Below are 26,457 nucleotides of genomic sequence, written 5' to 3' on the forward strand. Positions count from 1 at the left end.
CCCTGAACACTGCAAACCCGGAAGTAAGTGTTCCGGTTCGTGAACTTTTTTCGGAAGCTGAATGTGCTCCATTTTGAGTGTTACGCTTCCGATTTGAGTGTCATACTTCTGTTTTGAGTGTTACGCTGTCTGTTTTTGCTATTTATTTTGCGTTTTTGTAGCTCTTTTTTGTTTCATTTTTACGACTGTGTGGAACCAAGTTCAGCTACTGATTGATTGATTGATCATCTATTCCAGGGGTAGGCAACCTAAGGCCCATGGGCCACAAGCGGCCCACGGGGGGGTCATTTAATCGGTCCATGAGCCACCCCCAAACCGAGCCGCCCACTCGGTGAGTCCTCGCACACTGCGCTAAACGTGTCTGTGCAGACGCAGTCACTGGAAATCACGTCTGCGCAGATGAAGATGCAGACACTGGAAATCGCTGGCGCTCACAGTCCGGCCCATGGAGGGATCTCCGCTAGAGTGAACAGGCCCGGGTGAGGTAAACCTTGCCTACCCCTGATCTATTCCGGTCTCTTGCAATCACAGCTAAAGAATCCCTGATGGATTGGCCACCCAACCCAAAAACCTCCTTTGCGCTGCGATGCTCTCCCCAGTGCTACCACATTATTGCTCTTCAGAGGGGATATAGCACCATAAAAGTGAGACAATCTCCCCCCTGCCCCCAAACGCTTGACCACCCCAAGAGCATCATGAGCACAAATAATCATGAATGGGCAATGGAAAGGATATTGTGTGTGTGCACATGCATGCAACAGGTTTCACTGAATTCAGTGGTGCCACAGGCTAGTTAGTCATGTTTAGGACCACAAGGAGACGGGGACAACAGAGGACAAGATGGCTGGACAGTGTTTTTGAAGCTACCAGCATGAGTTTGGCCAAACTGCGGGAGGCAGTGGAAGACAGGAGTGCCTGGGGTGCTCTGGTCCAGGGGGTCACGAAGAGTCGGACACGACTAAACAACTAAACAACAACAACAGGACCATGTTGTAGCCGCAGGATTCTTACCAACGGTAGGATCTCCATCTGACACCAGCACGATCATGGATACAGAGTTTGGATCCAACAATCCTAGACTTGTAGCTTCATTTAAAATAAAGATGGCCCGGAGAAGGGCATCGTTGATGTTTGTTCCTGTTTCGAAAAATGAGAAAGAGGCAATAAGCAGACAGATACAGAGGGGAGTAGGCGCATTTAAATCCTATTGAATTTAAGGACATCCGTATTTCCCCCAATCAATGGGAGAGTTACAGTGCAGTCCTATAGATGTCTACTCAAAAGTAAAGCCAAGTTCAATGCAGCTTCAATGAGTTGAGTTCAACTGGGCTTAGTTCCAGGTAAGTGAGCGTAGTATTGCAGGCATAGTATTCAGTGGGGCTTTTGGACCCTTAATTTTGGAGCACTGAATTCTGAGCACAATAGTTTACTCCTCCTCCTCCTCAAGCTACAATTACCAGTGATCCTTAACGAACTACAGCAGCTAAAATTATTTCAGGGGGGAAACACGCTTCAAATGTGCTTTACAAGTATACTGCGTACATAATCTGATTTAATAGATCTGATTTAATAGGCTCTTAATCTCAGGGTCGTGGGTTTGAGCCCCACGTTGGGCAAAAGATTCCTGCGTTGCAGGAGGTTGGACTAGATGACCCTCATGGTCCCTCCCAACCCTGCCATTCCATGATTCTACGATCACTCACTCCCAGATAATCCCAAGAGCAGAGCTAATGCTTAGCATTCTCAACAAACTACAAATCCTAGGATTCTTTGGGCGAAACTATTACAATTCAGATTGTATTTAAATGATTATAGAGCAGGCATCCCCAACCTGTGGCCCTCCAGATGTTTTGGCCTACAACTCCCATGATCCCTAGCTAACAGGACCAGTGGTCAGGGATGATAGGAATTGTAGTCCAAAACATCTGGAGGGCCACAGGTTGGGGATGCCTGTTATGGAGCTTCCTTGTAGTGCAGGTGGACCCCAAGAACATGAGAACACAAGAAGAGGCTGCTGGATTAGACCAAAGACCCATGAAGTCTAGCATCCCATGTTGGCATCTCCACTCGGCCAAGCTGATAAAGCCTCGTTATCCTCCGGCCAAGCCTTCGGAATCACCTCCGATGAATAATTAACGACCTGAGCCTTTGATGAGGCCTCAGGCACGTTCCCATTAAGCAGAGTTTCCAGCAGCATGCGGAAGTGATGAGATTTATGGCCCTATTGCAAAGAGTTTTATTTCTAAGCTACGCAGACAGAAAAGACATCCTCTCTCTGTGAAAGCAGAGAGCAACTGAACAACAAAGGAACAAAGGAACAGGAAACCACTAACGTCACATCCTGTCTCCCATGAGACTTCCAACAGTCTGGAAGGTCTCTGGAATGTAAACAGAGTCCTGTGACTCCAAGCAGCTGCACAGTGGCAAACAGAAACTAAAATCCCATTCTCACAGTGGCTGACCAGATGACTGTGAGAAACCTGCAAACAGGATTCAAGCACAATAACACTCTCCTTGTCCTCTGGTTTCCAGCAACTGGTATTCAGAAGCCTTGCTGCCTCCAACTGCATGCATGAGACTCTGTTGCTTATTTTTCTCTCATATATATTGGTGAAGTAGGGCTGCCTTCCCCAACATGATGCCCCTCCCCAGTGTGGTTGGACTCCAACTCCCACCAGCCCCAGTCCGCATGGCCAATGGTCAGGAATAAGGGGAGCTGTGGTCCAAAACAGCTGGGGGGCACCAGGTTGGGGAAGGCTGAACTAGAGCATGTCCTGCAAAAGGGGGTTACCCAAGATGGTGAGGCGTCTACAAATGGTGGGCACTCCCCTATTAAAATTTACTCCAAATCTCATCTCCTCCATCACCCTCTTCATGAAGCTCCAAGAAATGTTATCAAATGCTTTTTCTGCATCTATGAACATTAATGCTGCTTTTTTCTCATTTCTCACTTCCAGATACTCTATAATATTTAATACATTTCTGATATTATCTTTAATTTGTCTGCCTGGAAGGAATCCAGCCTGGTCATGATGAATGAATTCTTTTTTTAAAAAAATCATTCTATTTGCCAATACAAATGCAAATAATTTATAATCATTATTTAATAATGAGATCGGCCTATAATTTTTTACTAATGTCACATCCAAATCTTGCTTTGGTATCATAGTTATATAGGCCTATTTCCATGTTTCTGGAACTTCTATTGTTTTTAAAATCTCGTTTATTGTGTCTTTCAAAGGGTTCACCAGCTGCTCAATCAGTTTTTTGTTAATATTTTGCTGTTATTCCATCTGGCACTGGAGATTTCGAGAGCAGGGCATGTTTAGTCTGGGAATATAAGATTAAAGGGAGATGTCTTCAAAAAGGAAAAAGGATGTCATGGAGAAGATGGATTGGACTAGTTCACGGTTGCTCCAGGGATCTAAGTAATGCAAATTTAATGGAAACAGATTTCAGCTGAACATGAAGGAACGTCTCCACCCCCATCGTTCTACCCGAACACTGAGGTCCATCACCGAGGACCTTCTGGCGGTTCCCTCAATGCGAGAAGCCAAGTTACAGGGAACCAGGCAGAGGGCCTTCTCAGTAGTGGCACCTGCCCTGTGGAACGCCCTCCCACCAGATGTCAAAGAGAACGACAACTACCAGACTTTTAGAAGACATCTGAAGGCAGCCCTGTTTGGGGAAGATTTTAATGTTTGATGTATTGCAGTATTTTAATATTTTTTTTGGGAGCCGCCCAGAGTGGCTGGGGAAGCCCAGCCAGATGGGCGGGGTACAAATAATAAATTATTATTATTATTAAAAGCAAGAGCTTGCTTTGGGAGGTGATAGGTTTTTTCACCAGAGGCATTTAAACAGACAATAGGTGACCTCCTACCAGCAATGCTGTGGTTTGAAGCTTCCTGTGCTGAGCAAGGGCTCGTGCACGATGATCTGCAAGATTCCCTCCGACTCTAATTGCTTCTATGATGCATTCCATAAACCTACTTTGGTACCATGCTCACCTCCATTGGGATGGATTCCCTCAATGTACTTCTTTGCAGCTTCTGTCTCCGATCTGGAGGCTTGCACCAATTGGTCTCTCCAGCACCGGACGTTGTGGTTGAAGTCGACGACTGAAAATTGGTCCTGGGAGCGGAGTTCCCCTAGGATGGTTCTCATGGCTTCAACCGTCTGTAAAATGAACCATTGTGGTGAGAACTATGGTTACTGCTCTCCATTCATGTAACGTAAAACCATAGGACATTAATCCATTTCACAACTGTAGCACTGCATTGCCTAAAATGACTGGCAGATACTAAATTTTGTTATACAGTGGTACCTCAGGTTACATACGCTTCAGGTTACAGACTCCGCTAACCCAGAAATATTGCTTCAGGTTAAGAACTTTGCTTCAGGATGAGAACAGAAATCGTGCTCTGGCGGCGCGGCGGCAGCAGGAGGCCCCATTAGCTAAAGTGGTGCTTCAGGTTAAGAACAGTTTCAGGTTAAGAACGGACCTCTGGAACGAATTAAGTACTTAACCCGAGGTACCACTGTATTTTGCAACTTTGCAAATTGTGCAATTTTCTTCATCTTGTGAGCTATCTGGTCATCAACAATTGCGGCGATGATGACCTCAAATGCAATCCCTTGCATATTTTCTCAGATGCAAAACCCACTGTCTTCAGTGGAGATTTCTCCCTTGTAAGGGTGTTTAAGATTATGGACCACATTTTTCATTATTAGGGGATAAATTTTAGTTTTAATGGCTCAGAGCCTACCCTGGTTGATGCACAGACACCTGACATGCAGCAAACCCTCTGGCATCTGTTTATATTTCAGGGATACAGGTATGCAGAGATGGCACCTGGTCCCCCAGTGTTAACTCCTATGGAATCTCATAAACCCCGATGCGCACTTTCCCTTTCCATTAAAAACCTCTTAGAGGCATGAAAAAATAAACAACCCCGAACCGTTAACAGCTCCTTATCTTAACTCCTGTATCAAGCTATTGCATTGTTAAAAGACCCCCCTCCGAATTTCTTATTAAGTTTTCCCAATTTTCACACATACATTTCAATACATAATAATAAAAAACTCCACCGACTTCCCAACCCCCCTTTCCAAGGTGTTTCTGTTCCTCTCCCTCTGCTGTACTCTGTCTCCTATCTCTTAAACCTTAACAAAACTCCTGGAATCTTCAATCCCTTCTGTTGTTCAAAGTTCAAATCCCGCTTGTGTGTTCATCATATACAGTGGTACCTCGGGTTACAGACGCTTCAGGTTACAGATGCTTCAGGTTACAGACTCCGCTAACCCAGAAATAGTACCTTGGGTTAAGAACTTTGCTTCAGGATGAGAACAGAAATCGTGCTCCGGTGGCAGCGGGAGGCCCCATTTGCTAAAGTGGTACCTCAGGTTAAGAACAGTTTCAGGTTAAGAACGGACCTCCAGAACGAATTACCGTACGTTCTTAACCCGAGGTAGCACTGTAATAATATTTCTTTAAATAATCTGGACATGCAGTGTCTTATTCCCCTCCAAACACACATTACCTTTCACCAGGTCAAGCTGATTCCATTTGTCTTTTTCACGAAGCTCTGCAAAATTTTGCCTGTGGCTAGATCAGAAACGAATGCCACCCTCAGGCTGGAAAAAGGTTCCCTTGCCTCTGATTTCTTTAAAAAGCAGCAACAATGAAACTATCTCCTATCCAAAGGAAGACACCTTCCCACAATGGATGTCTCGTTGCTTCAGCCACATACCTGCCTCATTTTCAAACCCCACATCGAACCGCTGACATCGATCACAAAGAGGATGTTTTTCGGCAGGGGATCCAGGTTTTCAGGAGCAAAGTAGTGGATAAAATACCCGTTGAAGATCTGCAAAATAAAAAGAAGGAACCCAGATGCTTCAATTCTAGAAAAGGAACTTATTTTTGGAAGTTCTGAAATGGGCACGACGTCTGGCAACCCTTGCAGGTCATGAAATCGAAATAATAAGCAGTTATGGCTTGCTCATTCCTATGGAATATTTTAGCCTGTGTCTCCCCAAGCCATTTGCTTTGGTGCCAGAGAGTCCAATTGATAGACGACTATCTAGCCCCATTTCTAAGCATGCTTCTTAAAGTGCTCCCCATCTGCAGAGCTAATGTACCTCCAGTTCGCCAGCTTTGCTGTCTCTGTTGACATCGTAAGTGACCACAAAATGGCCATCGACTGCTGTAGAAGAACAGGTGGGACACTTTCGTTGCTGCGCCACTGTTGGTTTGAAGGACACATGAGCCTTGAAGGAAAATCACAATGGCACAAGTGAGGCATTTTCATGCAACCAATGGTGTTAAGTTGTGGGTGAACATATCAGACGACACAGCGATTCTTCAAACAGCCCTTAGAATCATAGAATCATAGAGTTGGAAGAGGCCACAAGGGCCATCGAGTCCAACCCCCTGCCAAGCAGGAAACACCATCAGAGCACTCCTGACATATGGTTGTCAAGCCTCTGCTTAAAGAACTCCAAAGAAGGAGACTCCACCACACTCCTTGGCAGCAAATTCCACGGTCAAACAGCTCTTGCTGCCTTGTTTATTCACAGGCCAGGACAGAACTGAACTGAAGGGTTCAGTCAGCCTGCTTATATAGAGCTCCAGTACAACGTTACTGTAACAACTTTCTAAAACTATCCAATCACTGAACGTCACTTTCGGTCCCTTATTTGCATAACTATCTACAGTATCCCCCTGCTGGCCCAGGGTGAGAACTTCAGTACATAACAAATGGTATTTGCATAAACCACAGCTATAATTTGAATGCAAAACCTGCCGGCATTTTTAAAAGCTCTCCTTTCCCCTTTCAGTCCTTCATTTGCAGATGACGCAGACTTAAAAAAAAAAACTATCTGTCTATCCTAAATGTTTTTACAGTGCTCCTCGGTTATATTCTCAGGGTGGTTTCATGAAGTGCTGTTCGCATAAACGAGCAATTTTATGCACACATGGGTTTAAATACAGTGGGATGATCCAGATTGGGATTTCAGTTACAGGGCTTTTATTCCTCCCCCTCCAACTGCAGTCTCAGTCTGGATTAGGCCCTTTAACATCAAAACAATTTTTCCTTCCACTGCAAAACACAGCTGTGGAGGATATAGAACAGGCATAGGCAAACTCAGGACTAAACTGCTTCTGGCGCAATGGAATACCGTGATGGAAACCAGAGCACACAGAAACACCCTTTACTTTCCTGCTGCAGTGGTACCTATTTATCTACTTGCACTGGCGTGCTCTCGAACTGCTAGGTTGGCAGGAGCTGGGACAGAGCAACAGGATCTCACCTCGTTGCAGGGAATCGAACCACCGGCCTTCTGATCCGCAAGCCCAAGAGGCTCAGTGGTTTAGACCACAGCGCCATCCACATCCCTCATGACTAGTAACCATGACTAGTAGCCACTGGTCGCCTTAGAGTCCATGAATTGTACCTAAACATCATTTAAAACCATCTAAAACTGCCTCATGAGGGAGGGAGTTCCATAGTTTAACTATTCACTGCAAGAAAAAGTACTTTCTTTCATTTGCCCCTGAACCTTCCAGGTTTCTAACATTTCTGAGGTTCACCAGTCTGGACTTTGTGGTCTTATGGAGAGCTTCCTCTTTAGATGGGGACAGCACTTCCTTCAAAACGTGGAAAGCCACCCATTTGCATTTGTGGGTCCCTCCTGCTTCTCCTGTTGTGTGGGGCCCTGCGCTCCTGCCCCCAGAATCCTGCCCCAACAGCAGCTCCATTTCTCCCCACAGGGAGACTGTCCGCATTACCTTTTTCTCTCCTTTGGAGATGGTATGGATACCTTCAAACTGGTCTCCAAGTGAACTGGGGACGTGGACAAAGTGAAGGCCCTGAGGCTCGATGATGCGAACGTCCACCTGTGGTCACACAGTGCAGAGGAGTTTAGAAGCAACAAATAGAAACAGTGAAATAACAGGAACATCTCTAGAAAAATGCGGTGCATCTTTCCAACGCATTCCAGGAAGAATCTCCAATTTAGGATGGCTTCAAAATTACGCTGCGTTTTGATGCATCTTAATATATTCTGATCATTGGGCATGATTTATATTTGTGTTTTGTTTTGTGTACATTGTTCAGAGATGCTTATTTGCGGCACTTAAAATGTGGAATTGCAATTAGTTTTTTAAAAATTTTATTTCATAAAATTAGTAGTAGCGGCAGCACAAGCGTTCCTTTGGTTCGAACACGGAATTTGTGTTGTATTACACAGATTCCTTTTGGTTGAGAGATTTCTGATGAAATATGATAGCAAATTAAATTAACTACTGTATTTTTTGCTCTATAAGACTCACTTTTTCCCTCCTAAAAAGGGGAAATGTGTGTGCATCTTATGGAGGGAATGCAGGCTGCACAGCTATCCCAGAAGCCAGAACAGCAAGAGGGATTGCTGCTATCACTGCGCAGCGATCCCTCTTGCCGTTCTGGCTTCTGAGATTCAGAATATTTTTTTTCTTGTTTTCCTCCTCCAAAAACTAGGTGCGTCTTGTGGTCTGGTGCGTCTTGTAGAGCGAAAAATACGGTAAGTCTTTAAAGTGGTGCTCCAAACCCACAATTTCAGCCCTGTCTTTTTGCTTCACCTCCAGTTGTTTGGCCAGCCTGCCTGGCTGAAGGGGGATAACATGCTCGTACGTCGATAGCTTCCTCCGAATTGGCTCTTGGTAATGGATTTCAAACTGGACTTTGGTTCCTCCTGGCACGTTGAGTTCAGCTTTGAAGTTCTCCATGTCCAGGGTGTTGCTCCTGAATTCAGTCATCAATAAACACAGGGGAGGAGAAACACCCTAGCCCTTAACATGCCACCGAAATGCCAGCAGTAAATTGAGACAGGGGCAGGTAGAGGACCTCAAACATCTCATAATAATCTCTGCACTTTAAAATATTTTCCATTCAGTTCATCAGAAAACAAATTTTCCACAAAACCATTTTATTTTATTTGATAACCAATTTAACCTTTTCTGCTAATCATGTATGTTGCACCAGGCTTGGGAAAGCTTCCAGGCATCTCAAGATCATCTAGATAAGTGTTCGTTGTCGGAGTTCCCCAGAAGTGGACTACAACTCCCATCGTCCCCAGCTGATTTGGCAGACTACAACTCCCATCACCCCCAGCTGATTTGGGGACTACAACTCCCATCACCCCCAACTGATTGGGTGGACTACAACTCCCATCACCACCAGCTGATTGGGTGGACTACAACTCCCATCACCCTCAGCTGATTTGGGGACTACAACTCCCAATACCCCCAAGCTGATTTGGGGACTACAACTCCCATCATCCCCAGCTGACTGGGTGGACTACAACTCCCATCATCCCCAGCTGATTTCGCCAACGATCAAGGGGGCGATGGAAGTTGTGGTCCAACAGCATCTGAGGACTCAAGATAACACTGATCCACATGATGAGTCGTCACGTGCCAGAAAATCATTAAAAGGTGGGTGAAGCCAGGACACAAGGATTGCTCTGAGACTTTTGGAGGCAGTCCCCTGACAAATCAACATCTTGTGCTTCTGCCATATTAAAAATAAGCTTATATGAACCGGGAATCAATGAGCTGGTTCTTTGCCATCCTTCTGGCATTCAAATATAAGGACTGCCTATGTGGATCAGGCCAATATTGGCCAGAATTCTGTTTCCAATGGTGGTCAGCCAGTTGCCCCTAGAAATCTCTCAAACAGTTCATAATAGTGGTAGTTCTTTGAACAAGAAGGCTGCAGACCTAAATATCGCTCTGGCAGTGAACTCGGGAGGTTTGCAGGACTACAAGACATGTTTTTAAAAGCCCTAAAGGGCAACCCCCCCCAAAAAACCTGAGCATTGTAGCCATGGGAAGGGGGCATGGAATGGAGTATCCTGGAATAGGGAATGCCTGGCTGGCAGGCAGTCTGCACACCTGTTCAAAGGTGAGGATAAATCGGTAGTTATTTGTTGCAGGCTTAGCTTGCCATGTCTAAAGCTCACTGGGGCACCTATTGCCCATTAAGGTGACCAACACTTTTTATTCGAAAGCCATTTCTGCAGATGGTTCACTATGGCATTCCACAGAAATACGTTCTATAAGGCATTGATCGGCAACAGATTCCCCACTCCCCCAGAGCTCTCCCAATACTTCTGGGAGAGCTAAGCCTTTCTACCAATCTCTCCATCCATTTAAAATGGGCCTTTGGGTTTTGGAGACTGAGGCCCTCAAGGAGAGAATTCATCCTTTTTAATTTTATTCATTTGACTCCCACCTTTTTTCCAAGGACCTCAAGGTCCCTCTTCCTCATTTCACCCTCAAAACAACAACCCTGTGAGGTAGGGTTGGCCAACAGACACTGACTGGCCCAAGGTCACCAGGTGAACTTCATGGCAGAGCGGTGATTCGAACCCTGGTCTCCCAGCTCCTAGTCCATCACTCTAGATAGGTAGGTAGGTAGGTAGATGATAGATAGATACAGTAGATAGACAGATAGATAGGTAGATAGATAGATAGATATGAAGTCAGGTTCATACCTCAATATTCCTGCAGCTTTGCCTTTCGCTCTCGCTTGGGCATATTGACTTCTGGCTGCAGATTTCTCCTTCACGGAACTAGTGAATGTGATGCCGTTGACATTCCTGAGGGGCAGAAAGCCAGTCACAAATCTTATCAACAACTGCAAAATACTTGGAAGGAGGAGAGGGGAATTTTCTTGTTCTTTCTACTTTTTCTTTTTAGAAATATATATATATATATCCAAAAATGATATCACCACACACACAAAATTTCATCCATGTGTCCCTCAGCCTCCTGGAATGATAAGCTAAGCATGACAAAAATCCCATGAAAATTTCTCTGACAATAATTTGACAGTTCTCAAAGGTGATTTCTTTTCTCGTTGGTTGATGGGGAATGGTACTGGAGATGTGAGGAATGCAGGGGAATTCTTTTGTCACTGCAGCACGAGAAATACCTCTAAAGAATGGTTGTGGTCTGAAAGGAGAATGGTGATGGTCCCCTCAGGTCCCAGGATGTGGAATAATGTGCCATCAGAATTTTTTTGCAATAAATGTGCTTGCGGGAGGGAGGTGGTTATGGGTTTGTTTTGTTCTTGTTATTATTATGTATTTTTTATATATATATTTTTTTTATCCTGAGATATTTGGATGAAGGGCAGTATGTATACAAATAAATTAATAAAATTAAAAAGTGGTGTCTGTTTTTCTGCAGGAACCTCTAGTTCATGCCTGGTTCAAGTTTTTTTTTAAAGTAGTTTTTTATTTTATTTTTATAGGCACTGGAAGCCACCCAAAGTGGTGGGGTATTATTATTATTAATAATAATAATAATAATAATAACAATAAAGTCATACCTCAGCTCCCAAATGCCTTTGGAGTCAAACATTTCGGCTCCCAAACGATCAAAAACCAGAAGTAATTGTTCTGGTTTTGGAACCGGAACTGGAACATTCTTTTGGAAGCTGAACGTCCAATGGGGCTTCCGCGGCTTCCAATTGGCTGCAGGAGCTTCCTGCAGCCAATCAGAAGCCACGCTTTGGAAGTCAAACGTTTCGGGAGTCGAAGAGACTTCTGGAACGGATTCTGTTTGGCTTCCAAGGTACGACTGTACCTTCAAGTCTCCCCAATCCTGCTGCAGACAGTCACCTGCACATATACCAACTGGTGGAACCAGGCCAGCTCTTACTTACATGGTAAAGTTGTGAATGAAAGCCCCTTTGGGGATCTGAACATCGAAGACCAGGTTCTGTGGGTGCCTGGCTCGGTTTTCCACTTTGGTCCGCACCATCGTGTTGGCCAGTCGAGATGTGATGGTGGACTGGACCTTGTAGCTATGGAGGATTATGTTGTCATCGCCCGCCACCTGGAGGAATCAACAGATTTGGACAGGAGTCAGAGAAGGGACAGGTGTAACTCCAAATACAGTGGTACCTCGGTTTACAACTTCATCCGTTCTGGAAGTCCGTTCTTAAACCGAAACCGTTCTTAAACCGAGGCACACTTTCCCTAATGAGGCCTCCTGTCACCGGTGCCCTTTCACCATTCGGATTCCGTTCTTAGACCGAGGTCAAGTTCGCAAACCAGAACACTACTTCCGGTTTTGCGGAATTCGTAAACCGAATAGTTCGTAAACAGGATTGTTCTTCAACCGAGGTACCACTGTATGCATATCCCTAGGGCTGCTTTGATTCTCTCATGGTTGAGTGAGTGGATCCCTTGCTTAAATCCATCAGGGCGCTTGGTGGCGTACAGAACAAACATGCTGCACGGTCCCTTGGTCGGAGGATTCTCGGTCTATGTTGGATGACCCAGACAGAAGTGAGCAAGAAGCAAAGGCATCATAGAAAAAACAGCAAATGGAAGCTATGGGGAATGACAGGGCTGGATTTACATATAAGCTAAACAAGTTATAGCTTAGGGCCCCACACTCTTGGGGGCCCTCAAAAAAGTTAAAGGAAAAAAAACACTGGATGTACATTTCCAAGATAAAAAACAAATTACTTCGATAAAATAAGTCTTTTGTTATGTGCAAATGGCTTTAGATACCTATTAGGTCCATAAAGGGACGTGGGTGGTGCTGTGGTCTAAACCACTGAGCCTCTTGGGCTTGCCAATCAGAAGGTCGGTGTTTCGAATCCCCGCGACAGGGTGAGCTCCCATTGCTCGGTCCCTGCTCCTGCCAGCCTAGCAGTTCGAAAGCATGTCAAAGTGCAAGTAGGTAAATAGGTACCGCTCCGGCAGGAAGGTAAATGGTGTTTCCGTGCACTGCTCTGGTTCGCCAGAAGTGGCTTGGTTATGCTGGCCACATGACCCAGAAGCTGTATGCCGGCTCCCTCGGCCAATAAAGCGAGATGAGCGCCGCAACCCCAGAGTCGGTAACGAGTGAACCTAATGGTCAGGGGTCTCTTTACCTTTACCTTTTAGGTCCATAAATGACCATATTCAACACAAAAAACCAGAGACAATTTGTTGTTGACAACTGGACGTATAAAGGGCCCCATTACCTTCAGCAGCTGAGAGCCTCATCAAACCTAAATCCAGCCCTGGGGAATGGTCAGCTCAGCTTATTATCTCTAGGGTGGGGAGATTTGGGAAAGGTTTGCCAAGTGATGCACTTGTTTTGAGAAGCCTTTCCTGAATCAGTCCAGCCTAGAGATCATCAACTGAGCTGACTGTGCCCCTATATTCACTAAGGATCTTGGGAAGGCGGTAAGGAACCCATGGCATGTTGCTGGACTTCAGCTGCCACCAGCCCCAGCAATGAGTAATCGTGAGAAGGTTTTTGAAAGTAGACAGAGATGTATCTGCCGTCAGAGGGGTCCCAAAATGAGGACTGGCCACATGAGAAGGGGTCGAGAGCCAAATCGAGCCAGTGCCACCCCAGGTGCCTATTTATTCAACAGGCATAATCATCTAAACCTCTAAGCTGTTTACAGAAAATATAGAACGTATGTTACAATTACGGGTGAAATCAGACGGTAAAAAACAACAGCCCACAAGTTACTCTACAGTTTTGCAAGATATAAATAAAATCAGTGGTCTTATAAACTTACGTGACAATATAAAATCGCACGACAGATTGCATATAAAAATAAAATGGCCTATAAAAATATATTGATTGCAGGCTAATAACAAAAGATTGTAAAATCCTGTAATTATGTTTTGGAAAGAAAAATACAAGTGGCTTATGGCGTGCTCCCCCCGAGGTGAGGTGCTTTGTCAATCTGCATTCCAGCCTCCTGGGACAATATTGTGCAACTGTTTCCAAACCCCAGCTGGTTAATATCCTGGTACCTAGATCAAGGGGTTGGTGGGGGGGACTCTGAACAAACAGTGGGATTGATCTCCTGCTAATGGTTAACTGGGTTGAGGGTGGGGGCAGGAAATTATAGAAGAGAAAGAGGAAAAATCAATAGGCAGACTCACCAATTCTCCTGAGTCGTCATCACCAGATGTGCTTCTCTGGGGAGTGGGGGGGGGGAGAGAGAGTTGAATGAAATGAGAACCAAGACTTAGACTTCATACTTGTATAAATACAGTGCCAGATTTATGTATAAGCTAAACAAGCTATAGCTTAGGGCCCCACTCTCTTGGGGCCCCCCCAAAAAATTTAAAGGGAAACAAACTGTATGTACATTTCCAAAATATAAGATAAAAAACAAATAAAATAAAACCTACCTAACAGCAACCGTGTTTTGTGTTGTGTAGGCTCCTATGATGTAAGTCAGGCTTCCTCAGCCATGGCCCTCCAGATGTTTTTGGCCTACAACTCCCATGATCCCTAGCTAGCAGGACCAGTGGTCAGGGATGATGGGAATTGTAGTCTCAAAACATCTGGAGGGCCGAGTTTGAGGAAGCCTGATGTAAGTAATGGGCCCCGCCTGCTAGCTTGCTCCTTAAAAAATCACTGGTTTGCTATTATTAGTTCACATTATAGCAAGTTTCTAGAGACTAGGTTATGAGTCTTTGTAAATTGTGTTTCTAAAGAAACTTTTGTTATTGCCGAATGCCAATGTGTTTGCATTATTAAGTTTGTTATGGATAAAAAATCATTTTAAGTTAGAGCTTAATAATTATTTCACTATTAATATACCGGTACTTCTTCTCAATTGTATTTCACTGTTAATATACTTCTTCTTAATTGTATTTCAGTTCAACAATTACTTTGATAAAATACATATTTTGTTATGTGCAAATGGCTTTAGATACCTATTACGTCCATAAATTACCATATAGCATATATTCAACACAAAAAACAGCGACAATTCGTTGTTGACAAAGGACAGCCCCATTACCTTCATCAGCTTAGGGCCTCATCAAACCTAAATCCGGCCCCGTATAAATACCTTGGGTTAAAAGTGGCTGAATGACTAGTAACATACACAGCTGCCTTATACCAGGGGCCCACCTAGACCAGTAATACACTGGTTTACACTGTCTCGAAAGCATGTCAAAGTGCAAGTAGATAAATAGATACCGCTCTGGCAGGAAGGTAAATGGCATTTCCGTGCGCTGCTCTGGTTTGCCAGAAGCGGTTTAGTCATGCTGGCCACATGACCCGGAAGTTGTACGCCGGCTCCCTTGGCCAATAAAGCAAGATGAGCGCCGCAACCCCAGAGTCGGCCACGACTGGACCTAATGGTCAGGGGTCCCTTTACCTTTACCTTTACACTGGTCTACACTGATCGGCAGAAGTTCAGAGTCTCAGGCAGAGGATGGTCTATCATCTAGCTGATCCTTTTATAACTGGAATTGACTCAGAGCCCTCCAACACACAAAGCTTGTGTGAATGTAAGAACCTAAAGAACATCAGAAGACACGCAAGGTCCATCATCCTGTTCTCACACTAGCCAGTTAGATGCCTCTAGGAAGCCCCAAAAGTAGGTCAGAAAAACGTTTCATTGTGCTTTTAATTTTCTGTTGGGAGTTGATTCTCCAGAGTGGCTGGGGAAGCCCGGCCAGATGGGTGGGGTATAAAATAATAATAATAATAATAATAATAATAATAATAATAATAATACCCGTCCAACTTGCATCTGGCATTGAGAAACAGATAACCTGCAGCGCTGGAGGTGGCAAACTTGATTCATTTATGCGTGTTTGGTGGGAAAGCCCTTACGCTGAAAACTTTTGGGATAGAGTATTCTCCACTCTACCTGCAATTACAGGCCAACCATTTCTCCAAATCCTGCCTTAGCCCAACTGTCTTTGGACATAGACTTAGGCTCCAGCCTGCGCCACAGCAAACTAGCTGGCTTCTAACTGACCGCAGAGGGGATGCGGGTGGTGCTGTGGGTTAAACCACAGAGCCTAGGACTTGCCGATCAGAAGGTCGGTGGTTCGAATCCCCGCGAGGGGGTGAGCTCCCGTTGCTCAGTCCCTGCTCCTGCCAACCTAGCAATTCGAAAGCACGTCAAAGTGCAAGTAGATTGATAAGTACCACTCCAGCGGGAGGGTAAACGGTGTTTCCGTGCGCTGCTCTGGTTCGCCAGAAGCAGCTTAGTCATGCTGGCCACATGACCCGGAAGCTGTACGCCGGCTCCCTCGGCCAATAAAGCGAGATGAGCGCCGCAACCCCAGAGTCATTCACAACTGGACCTAATGGTCAGGGGTCCCTTTACCTTTAACTGACCGCAGCACAATTAGCTCAGCAACGGAAGAACCAGATTGAAATCCCCCTGAATATATGGGAAAATAATATCTGGGATATAGCAATGTCTGTATCTGAGTGTCTCACCAGACACAGGAAGGCAATTAAAGGCCTAATGAATAGAGACACCTTTCAAGAAACACGGACCCCTTTCTTTAACTATGTTAATGACCGAAATCTCAAGACTTTCTTATACCAAAACGTTCAATATTCTCAGTGGAGGGGTTACGTTGAGTAATATGTTTGAATGTTGAATGTGTATGTCTAGAGACAATGGATAAAACAAACATCATTAGATGTACTGCTGGATAAGTGTTTAATGGTTCTTGCATTTGGATTTGTTTAAAAACCAAGTAAAAAAATATTTGTTAAAAAAACAAACCACTGGAGGGAGTGCAACATTCCAAGAGCAGATCACCTCACAGGATTTAAGTAATAATTATATTATAATAATCTATTATTTATACCCCGCCCAGCTGGCTGAGTTTCCCCAGCCTCTCTGGGGAATCGGCTCCCAACAGAAAATTAAAAGCACAATAAAACATCAAACATTAAAAACTTCCCTAAACTGCCTTCAGATGTCTTCTAAGATAAATTCTTTGCTTGGCAAGGAATCTATTCTGTTTTTCTTTTCCTCCTCATTACACTTCTTTCCCTTCTGTGCTTTGTAAAATAAGTGAGCAACTTGTACCTGGTATCTGCCATGGTGCAGAGCGGATCTCGCAGAGAACCCATCAATCTTCGCATCAACCAGATCCTAGAAAAAAACCCAATGCCAAGATCAGGGGAGCAAGGTGTGTGTTCAGTTCAAGACACACCAATGGTGAACTTTCCACCCGAAAGCGAATGAAGATGGTCAAGCAACTGAGGCAGCAAGCAACCCAAGATGACTAGACAACAGCAATTCGCTTTGTGCAGGATGTACAATTGATGTGCGTTTGTTACTCCTGTTGCGTACTGATCTGCGAAACGTTATGCCTAGCTGCACTGTCAAGAATCAGAGTGTTGTTCTGGGATTCGGGATGGAGGAGACATTTGGTTCGGCGCACAGTTAAATCTATCAAATCTGCGCTTTCCAAAATGATACGCAAACTGAAACACATCTAAAACTCCAAAATTTGCACGTATCCGAATTTTGTGATGGTGCCAAAACTTTACAAGTTGGCTATTAAGGAGAGAATATACCCTCGCCAAGAAAAGACAGATGCAGAAGCACAAATCCCCATCCGATTGAGGCTCCATTTAAAGCCTTGTTAAACCACTTTAGCAGCCATGGCTTCCTGCAAGGAATCCTGGGAGTTGTAGTTCATTCAGGGTGCTGAGAACTAATGGGAGACTCCTATGCAGAGACATCACCTTGCCAACAAAGGCCCGTATAGTTAAAGCTATGGTTTTCCCAGTAGTGATGTATGGAAGTGAGAGCTGGACCATAAAGAAGGCTGATCGCCGAAGAATTGATGCTTTTGAATTCTGGTGCTGGAGGAGACTCTTGAGAGTCCCATGGACTGCAAGAAGATCAAACTGATCCATTCTGAAGGAAATCAGCCCTGAGTACTCACTGGAAGGACAGATCGTGAAGCTGAGGCTCCAATACTTTGGCCACCTCATGAGAAGAGAAGACTCCCTGGAAAAGACCCTGATGTTGGGAAAGATGGAGGGCACAAGGAGAAGGGGACGACAGAGGACGAGATGGTTGGACAGTGTTCTCGAAGCTACCAGCATGAGTTTGACCAAACTGCGGGAGGCAGTGGAAGACAGGAGGGCCTGGCGTGCTCTGGTCCATGGGGTCACAAAGAGTCGGACACGACTAAACAATAACAACAATTTCCTTCACAGACCTATAATTCCCAAGCTCCCTGGGAAGATGGATGGATTTTTAATGCACTCTGAGAACTGTTGTAGGGTGATCTCAGGCTAATCATTCGTTTTCGGCCTTGACTAACTCACAGGGCTGTTGAGAGGAGGACCCTGTATTCCGTTTTGAGGTCTTTTGAGAATGGGTCAGATAATAATAACAACCCGCTCAGTGTCAATATTACTAGCAGAAGCCTTTTTCATCCCACTCTTCTGCTGGAAAAGAGACTTGACCAAAGAGACAAGAGGAAAAGGGAAGGAGAGAGGAGGAGGTAAAAAGCAAACTCAGGTATATGTATAGAATCACACTGCCAGCTGGTTAAATTGGTTCCATCTTACTTAAAGCAACTGTGCTGATTAAGTCAGCAGAGTCCTGTTCCTATTAGCTGGGGAATGAGCCCCAATGAACTCAGCAAGGCTTACTTCTGCGTAGACCTGTAGTAGGCTTGTGCCGTAAAGTTCATAAGAAAGAAAGAGCAGAGGGAGAAATGAAGGCAACCTGTTCCTTGTTTTCCTCTGTAGATTTAGAATGTTGCGGCCCAGGATGGAAATGGACGCTTACCTCTGGGTTTTCTTCAATGATTAAATCAAAGCCCCTTATTTCCAAAGCAAACAGCAAAACGAAGAAATAAGCGAGAGGCTTCATTTTGTTGCTTTCCTGAGAACAGCAAGCCTAAAGGCTGGGTGGAGGGTGTCTCTGCTCTGCCGAACCAAGTTCAAGGAGGAGTTAAAAACAGCCGCCGAAGGCTCTCTAGTATTTTGAAGGCTCTTTAGAAATGCTAACTTTGGTCGGACTCGGGCAAATATTTGCCCGGTAACGCAAGTGGGGGCACAGGTGAGGGGTTGTGCAAACAGCGGCTTCTCCATGCCCGCATCCTCTGATAATGGCTCCGCTTCGGATAGGCTCCGCTCCGCTTCTCTTTGTAGCTTTTGCCCTCTGCCTCTGGACTGAGTCACGTGCTATTATGGGAGAGCAGCCTGGCCATGGCCCAGGATGGCGTGGAGAGGGAAGAACAAGAGGGGGGGGGGGAAACATGCTGCAAAGGAGAACACCAAAGAACAGGGGTGGCCTAGCTGGTAACATTCATGGAAGGATCTTTGCTTCTGGGTAGGCAAACTAAGGCGCGGATGGCGGATCCGGCCCAATCACCTTCTAAATCTGGCTCACGGACGGTCCAGGAATCAGCTTGTTTTCACATGAGAAGAATGTGTCCTTTTATTTGAAATGCATCTCTGGGTTATTTATGGGGCCTGCCTGGTGTTTTGACATGAGTAGAATGTGTGCCTTTATTTAAAATGCATCTCTGGGTTATTTGTGGGGCATAGGAATTCATTCATTCCCCCCCAAAAAATATAGTCCGGCCCCCCACAAGGTCTGAGGGACAGTGGACCGGCCCCTGCTGAAAACATTTGCTGACCCCTGGTCTAGTTAATAGACATCAGTTGGACCTGCAACAGAATGTTGCAGCACAAGGGTGCTCCCCTGTGCAGGAACCCGGCCACGCCATTCATTTTTCCTCCCCTGCAGTAGATGGTCAACATTCAGTGGCCACTGAGCATGCTCAGTGGGGGAGTGGGAAGTCCAATTCAGACAGCCCCTAAGTGTCAAAAGCCCTCTTCCAGCTATTTGAAGGAACCAGAAATTACAGGTGCACCAGGGGCTGGTGGGGCCAAAGGCGGGGAATCGTAGAGTTGGAAGGGAATCTCAGCTACAGCATCCAGGACAGATGACCACCCAACCTCTGCTTAAAAACCTTCAAGGAAGGAGAGTTCACCTCCTGAGGGAGTCCATCCCACTGTCAAACAGCTCTTACCCTCAGAACATTCTTCCTGTTCATTGGTCGGAATCTCCTTTCTTGTAACTTGAAGCCATTGGTTCACATCCTACCCTCCAGAGTAGGAGAAAACAAGCTTGCTCCATCTCCCACATGTGTTGTTGTTGTTTAGTCGTTTAGTCGTGTCCGACTCTTCGTGACCCCATGGACCAGAGCACGCCAGGCACTCCTGTCTTCCACTGCCTCCCGCAGTTTGGTCAAACTCATGCTGGTAGCTTCGAGAACACTGTCCAACCATCTCGTCCTCTGTCGTCCCCTTCTCCCTGTGCCCTCCATCTTTCCCAACATCAGGGTCTTTTCCAGGGAGTCTTCTCTTCTCATGAGGTGGCCAAAGTATTGGAGCCTCAGCTTCAGAATCTGTCCTTCCAGTGAGCACTCAGGGTTGATTTCCTTCAGAATGGAGAGGTTTGATCTTCTTGCAGTCCATGGGACTCTCAAGAGTCCCCTCCAGCATCATAATTCAAAAGCATCCATTCTTCAGCGATCAGCCTTCTTTATGGTCCAGCTCTCACTTCCACACATCACTACTGGGAAAACCATAGCTTTTAATATACGGACCTTTGTCGGCAAGGTGATGTCTCTGCTTTTTAAGATGCTGTCTAGGTTTGTCATTGCTTTTCTCCCAAGAATCTTCCATGTGAAGGCCCTTCAAATATTTGACGATGGCATTCATATCACCTCTTAGTCCTCTCTTCTCCAGGCTAAACATACCCAACTTCATCTGCTGTTCTCTCACAAGGCTTGGTTTCCAGAACTTTCATCATGGTGAATTTTTTTTTTTAATCACCTAAAAAGTGGAAGAAAACTCGATTATCAAAGGCAAATCTATGTGAGCCCATATACCAGGGATGGGGGAATCATGTGGTTCGCCAGAGATTAGTGGACTCCAATTCCCATCAACTGCTGCCAGCATCAACAATAGCCGGGCATGATGGGAGTTGTGGTCTCTGGAGGGCCACAGGGTCCCTATCCTCTGCCTTGCAGGGCAGAAAAGTCCCAAGGGAAACTTAGCAAACCAAATGCTGTCAGACCAACTTATTTGCGTGTGATGGCAGTACTTCCCCAGGGCACCATTAGGTGGCGGGATGTGCTCAGTTATAGTTCAAAGGCGGGGGGAAACAATTTAGCTACGGCTTTCACATTTTGTACAGCGGTACCTCGGGTTACAAATGCTTCAGGTTACAGACGCTTCAGGTTACAGACTCCACTAACCCAGAAATAGTACCTCGGGTTAAGAACTTTGCTTCAGGATGAGAACAGAAATTGTGCGGCAGAGGCAGCAGGAGGCCCCATTAGCCAAAGTGGTGCTTCAGGTTAAGAACAGTTTCAGGTTAAGAATGGACCTCCGGAACGAATTATGTACTTAACCCGAGGTACCACTATAGTTCTGTGGTTTAGTTGTTTAGTTGTTTAGTCGTGTCCGACTCTTCGTGACCCCATGGACCAGAGCATGCCAGGCACTCCTGTCCTCCACTACCTCCCGCAGTTTGGTCAAACTCATGCTGGTAGCTTCGAGAACACTGTCCAACCATCTCGTCCTCTGTCGTCCCCTTCTCCTTGTGCCCTCCATCTTTCCCAACATCAGGGTCTTTTCCAGGGAGTCTTCTTTTCTCATGAGGTGGCCAAAGTCTTGGAGCCTCAGCTTCAGGGTCTGTCCTTCCAGTGATCACTCAGGGCTCATTTCCTTAAGAATGGATAGGTTTGATCTTCTTGCAGTCCATGGGACTCTCAAGAGTCTCCTCCAGCATCATAATTCAAAAGCATCCATTCTTCAGCGATCAGCCTTCTTTATGGTCCAGCTCTCACTTCCATACATCACTACTGGGAAAACCATAGCTTTAACTATATGGACCTTTGTCGGCAAGGTGATGTCTCTGCTTTTTTGTACTTGTATTTGCAAATAAAGCAATCTAGCTCCGGATTTTGTTCACTTTGATCCCAGTACACGGCATTCCCAGAGCTTGCATAAACAAACAACACACTCCAACTCTAGAAGCCCCCACACATGTGAACCCAGAAACCTCCCCTCTATGATCTTGGCTCCAGATTCCTGAGTAAGAAATAAATAAATCTGTCAATTTTTGTTTCTCTGCATTTGTCATTTTTCTGATCTCAAGTCCGGTTCTTCACATTTCCACATCAGTCTATGAGTTTGTTTAGTTTTTTAAATAATAAATGTTCTCATGGCAATGCACTGGCTTTTTAAAATTATTATTACTACCTGTCCTTCCCTGTAAGCTCCCAGGGCAGGTTGCACATTAAATAAAAACCATTTTAAAAAGCATTTAAAACAACTTGTGATTTACAACCATAAAAGTAAGATGGGTCCTGTTAAGTTGTGGGCGAACATATCAGACGACACAGCGATTCTTCCAAAGCAGCTCTTTATTTGTAAGCTGGACAGAACTGAACTGAGGAGCTCAGTCAGCCTGCATATATAGAGCTCCACTAGAATGCAACAGAAACCATTTTCTGTAACTAGCCAATCACTGAACGTCACTTTCGATCCTTCATTTGCATACAAACTATCCAATCACTGAACGTCACTTTCGATCCTTCATTTGCATACAAACTATCCAATCACTGAACGTCACTTTCGATCCTTCATTTGCGTAACTATCTACAGTACCCCCCTGCTGGCCCAGGGTGAGAACTTCAGTACATAACAGGTCCTAAAAACACATTTGTGTATGCAGTCTTGCCTTACATAGACATTTTTGCAAAGCGATTTCACCTAATATAATGCATTCTTTCTGGTCTGTTCACTAATAGATGCATTTTATACATATGCACAACCGAGGATATACTTTGTGTTTTGTTCTTTACAAATTACTTGACTGGAGAACTGCGTTGCAAAATCTGAAGATGTGTGGTATTCAAAGGATGGCTCAATTTCGATTTACATTCCTTGTTGGCATCCACCTGTCTCGGGAGACAATGGAGGAGTGTGCCATTGTCAAACTTTTGGAAGGTTGCAGCACCTGTTGTGCCTGTAGAGACCGATATGGGAGAGACATGTTTTGTTGCAGCTGGGGCAGGTGAAGGCATCCAGCTGTGCTGCTGCAGATGCACCAAGGCATTTGTTCCAGTGGTCATTCCTCCTGTGGTCGGAAAGTGTGAATTAGGTAGGTTCACCTTGGATGCAAACGGGATCAAATTCCTCTCCACTCCCGAGGAGACCTTCAGCTACTCTGCTCTCTCTGTGCCGTTGCAAACGTTGCAAGTACCGTATTTTTCGCCCTATAGAACGCACTTTTCCCCCTCCAAAAATGAAGGGGAAATGTGTGTGCATCCTATGGGGCGAATGCAGGCTTTCGCTGAAGCCTGGAGAGCAAGAGGGGTAGGTGGGCACTGACCCCTCTCGCTCTCCAGGCTTCAGGAAGCTATCCGCAAGCCTTGGGAGCCCGAGGGAGTTCCCGCCGGGCTCCCAAGGCTTGCGGACAGCAGCCTGTTCTGGGGGCTGGGGTCGGGGGAAGCTCAGGCTTCCCCCGCCCCAGCCCCGCGCTTGGGGGGAAAATAAGTTTTTTCCCCTTAATTCCCCCCCCCAAAAAAACTAGGTGCGCACTATGGGCCGGTGCGCCTTATAGGGCGAAAAATACGGTACTTTCAATCACAGCTCATAGAACAGTTTTGTCTCCTGCACAAATTTGTTTTGAATTGGTGAATACTGCAGTCATTTTTTTTTAAGTTATGGGGGGAATTACATTACAATACAAGCCATACAATAACCAATCAAACAACCCCCCCCCCCAAAAAAAACAGGAGCAAGAAACTTCAGCAGCAAAACATGCCACCAATTGTAAAATCATTAGCTATCACATTTCATGCTCCTCATAGTGATTTTTTTTGCCACCTCTGACCGCTGTTAAGGACACAAGAACACTCCAGGTTGGGGGGTATTTGGTCAGTTGGCAATGGTGCTGATAGCAAGCTTCATGCAAGCCTGGGAATAAATTCACAAGAGGAATTCCGATTCGGTTTCCTGCAGTTGTTTCCCCTGCTGGTATGGAACTGGCTCCGAGGCAGAAATAACAGCTGGTTGCGTGATTAGCCGGCATGTCAGGACAGAGTGTGTGGGTGTGTGTTCTTATTTGACCTCCGAGAGAGCTGGCAACCTTTTTCGGGCTGGCCTTGGCCCAGGACTGACCAGTTGCTGACAACTACTGTGGAAAGGCAGGTGATGGCACAAGCAGCTCACTGTCACTTTGGAGTGGAAACATGTTCAGATGTTTAATTCTGGAGCGTGCAAGCCACTTTGCAGGGTGCACCTCTTGTGCCGAGCCCTGCAGACACGCCACACGGCCAAGCATGTACTCATTCATGTAACACACCTGTTTGTTTGGGCACAGGTTTGTTCCTTGGGAGCAGCCAAAGAGCAGAAACAAGCTCGCATCCGCATGTTCTCGTTTGTGAAGCGTGCAGTGCCAAACAAAACAGCCACTCAAAAGCTGTTCTTGACTATCAAAAGGAGAGAGGGTGTTATGTACTGAGTTGAATAGGATCCAAAATACAGCAGTCTGATTGGTCCTAGAATAATAGGATCCAGAATGCAGCAGCCTGATTGGTCCGCAGGAGCCACCCAATCCAACTCCAGGTGGAAGTGAATCCGCAACCTGATTGGCCTACAGGAGGATCCCAGAATTAGCCAATCACGTGGGGCCCATTGTGTAAATAATATATATAAAGCAGACATTTCAGGGGAACTTCCATTCCTCACTACTATGAGCTGAATAAAGAGCATGAAATCCACACTCGACTCTGAGTATATTTCAGAGGGAGATGAGAGGGAGAAGAGGAAAGGCTTTAGCTCTGAGTGGCAGATCACCTGTTTTGCGTGCAGAAGGTCTGGGGTTCAAATCCTGGCAACTCTAGGCAGAACTAGGACAGACCCTGATCTAGAATCCTGGACAGCTTCTGCCAGTCAGTGAAGACGTTACTGAACTGGATGGACCAACGGTCTGACTTGGTATACATTATTATTATTATTATTATTATTATTATTATTATTATTTAGATTTATATGCCACCCTTTTGTCAAAAGATCTCAGGGCAGTTCACAAGATAAAAACACGAGATAAAGCACAGATAAAACAAACAACAAAACAAGAACCCTCCTCCCACAAACACATTTAAAAGGCTGTAAGAATATTAATCAGCCAAAGGCTTGGTTGAAAAAGAAGAGCATTCTACAAACAGGGGGCCACTGCAGAAAAGGCCCTTTCTCATGTGGGTACCCTCCAGACCTCATGTGAAGGAGGGACGTGAAGAAGGGCCTCAGATGATGAACGCAGAGCCTGGGTCGGTTTATAGGGTGGGGAAGAGGTTCTTGAGGGTCCTGAGTCGTTTAAGCCAGCTTTCTATGTTTCTAGGGGAACGTGAGAATTGGTTGTTGTTAAGTTGTGGGTGAACATATCAGACGACACAGCGATTCTTCAAACAGCTCTTGTTTATTCACAGACCCAGAACAGAACTGAACTGAAGGGTTCAGCCAGCCTGCTTATATAGAGCTCCACTACAACGCATCAGTAGCAACTTTCTGTAACTATCCAATCACTGAACGTCACTTTCAATTCCTTATTTGCATATGTGGACCTGTGTGAAAACTATCTACAGTATCCCCCTGCTGGCCCAGGGTGAGAACTTCAGTACATAACAGTTGTCCTGATATACCAGTCCTCCTCTGAGCCGACAATGCAGAAAGCTTCCTTTCCTTCTGCCATGTTTGGTGGATGTGGAAGAAGAGAGAGTCTTGGACCTGCCGGGTTTCCCACAATTAATTCCTGCAGAAGGCTGCCTAGTTGTTTCCATGAAGATAGGTGGTGGGGCTCGGTTCTGCTGGAAGCTGTGGCCTGTAATCCCTGTGCGAAGTAAGCAATAACAGCACTCATGACATGCACCAAGTCACCACCTTAGCCTTACTTTGCATCACCCAGATCTTTCAGCCTGATGCTGGGAGCACAGATAAAGAGCCTTGGAGGATCAGGCCAGCATCTTGGTCTTACAGGGCCCAACCAGATGTTTGAGGGAAGCCCGAAAGCAGGACATGAGCACATCTGGGACCAGGGATGAGAAAATCTGTCAATACCAGTTTCTCATTTTTTCCAAATTCAGCTTTCCACACTTCCCCACCGGTTTTTTAAAAGCCACCATGAAAATTCACACAATGCCACACAAACATCTTTTTGAATTCCGCTTTGCACATCTTTGCAAGACAATGCACGTTCGTGTGCCATTGTAAACAATATAGCCATTTGTGTGTATGCACTGTATATGCATTCCTGCGCACATTCCTTTGCATTGCAAAACTTGGAACAGCGTGGATTTTGGTGGGCAGCCTTGTTTTCGGCTCGTGCACTCTTTAGGAAAGTGCAGAACAGGTGGGTTCACCTTTAAATGCAAACTGAATCGAATCCCACCCCCTCCCTTTTCCCTATCTGGGACTGAGCTGAATCTGAAAGAAATGAAACCCAGAATCTTGGCCGAAGCAAGCGGTGCTCCTGACGAACTAGACTTTATCAGGAAATCCAGCAAGATCAGCTTGTGTTTCCCTTTCTGGTAAATTAAACTTGAGCGAGGAAACCCCGGGCTTGGCGA

General features: G+C 45.5%; 1 protein-coding gene across 2 annotated transcripts in view; it reads right to left on the reverse strand.

Annotated features, from left to right (window-relative positions):
- The window catches only part of ITIH2 (inter-alpha-trypsin inhibitor heavy chain 2), a 42,815-nt gene extending 23,828 nt beyond the window's left edge, over positions 1-18,987 (reverse strand). The window contains exons 1-11 of one of the 2 annotated variants that reach the window (XM_083572618.1): positions 18,591-18,987; positions 16,866-16,931; positions 13,951-13,986; positions 11,715-11,887; positions 10,540-10,644; positions 8,624-8,786; positions 7,796-7,903; positions 6,145-6,273; positions 5,754-5,870; positions 4,011-4,179; positions 1,012-1,137 (exon numbers count right to left, since the gene is read on the reverse strand). In XM_083572618.1, the coding sequence (XP_083428744.1) occupies positions 1,012-1,137; positions 4,011-4,179; positions 5,754-5,870; positions 6,145-6,273; positions 7,796-7,903; positions 8,624-8,786; positions 10,540-10,644; positions 11,715-11,887; positions 13,951-13,986; positions 16,866-16,931; positions 18,591-18,674 (1,276 nt within the window). In that variant the 5' untranslated portion in view covers positions 18,675-18,987. The remainder of the gene's footprint in view (positions 1-1,011; positions 1,138-4,010; positions 4,180-5,753; positions 5,871-6,144; positions 6,274-7,795; positions 7,904-8,623; positions 8,787-10,539; positions 10,645-11,714; positions 11,888-13,950; positions 13,987-16,865; positions 16,932-18,590) is intronic. The other variant, XM_083572617.1, reaches the window with a different exon arrangement.
- Between the last annotated feature and the right edge of the window lie 7,470 nt (positions 18,988-26,457).

The sequence above is a fragment of the Podarcis filfolensis genome (genome assembly GCF_964270895.1).
Source record: "Podarcis filfolensis genome assembly, chromosome: 10".
Taxonomy (NCBI): Eukaryota; Metazoa; Chordata; class Lepidosauria; order Squamata; family Lacertidae; genus Podarcis; species Podarcis filfolensis.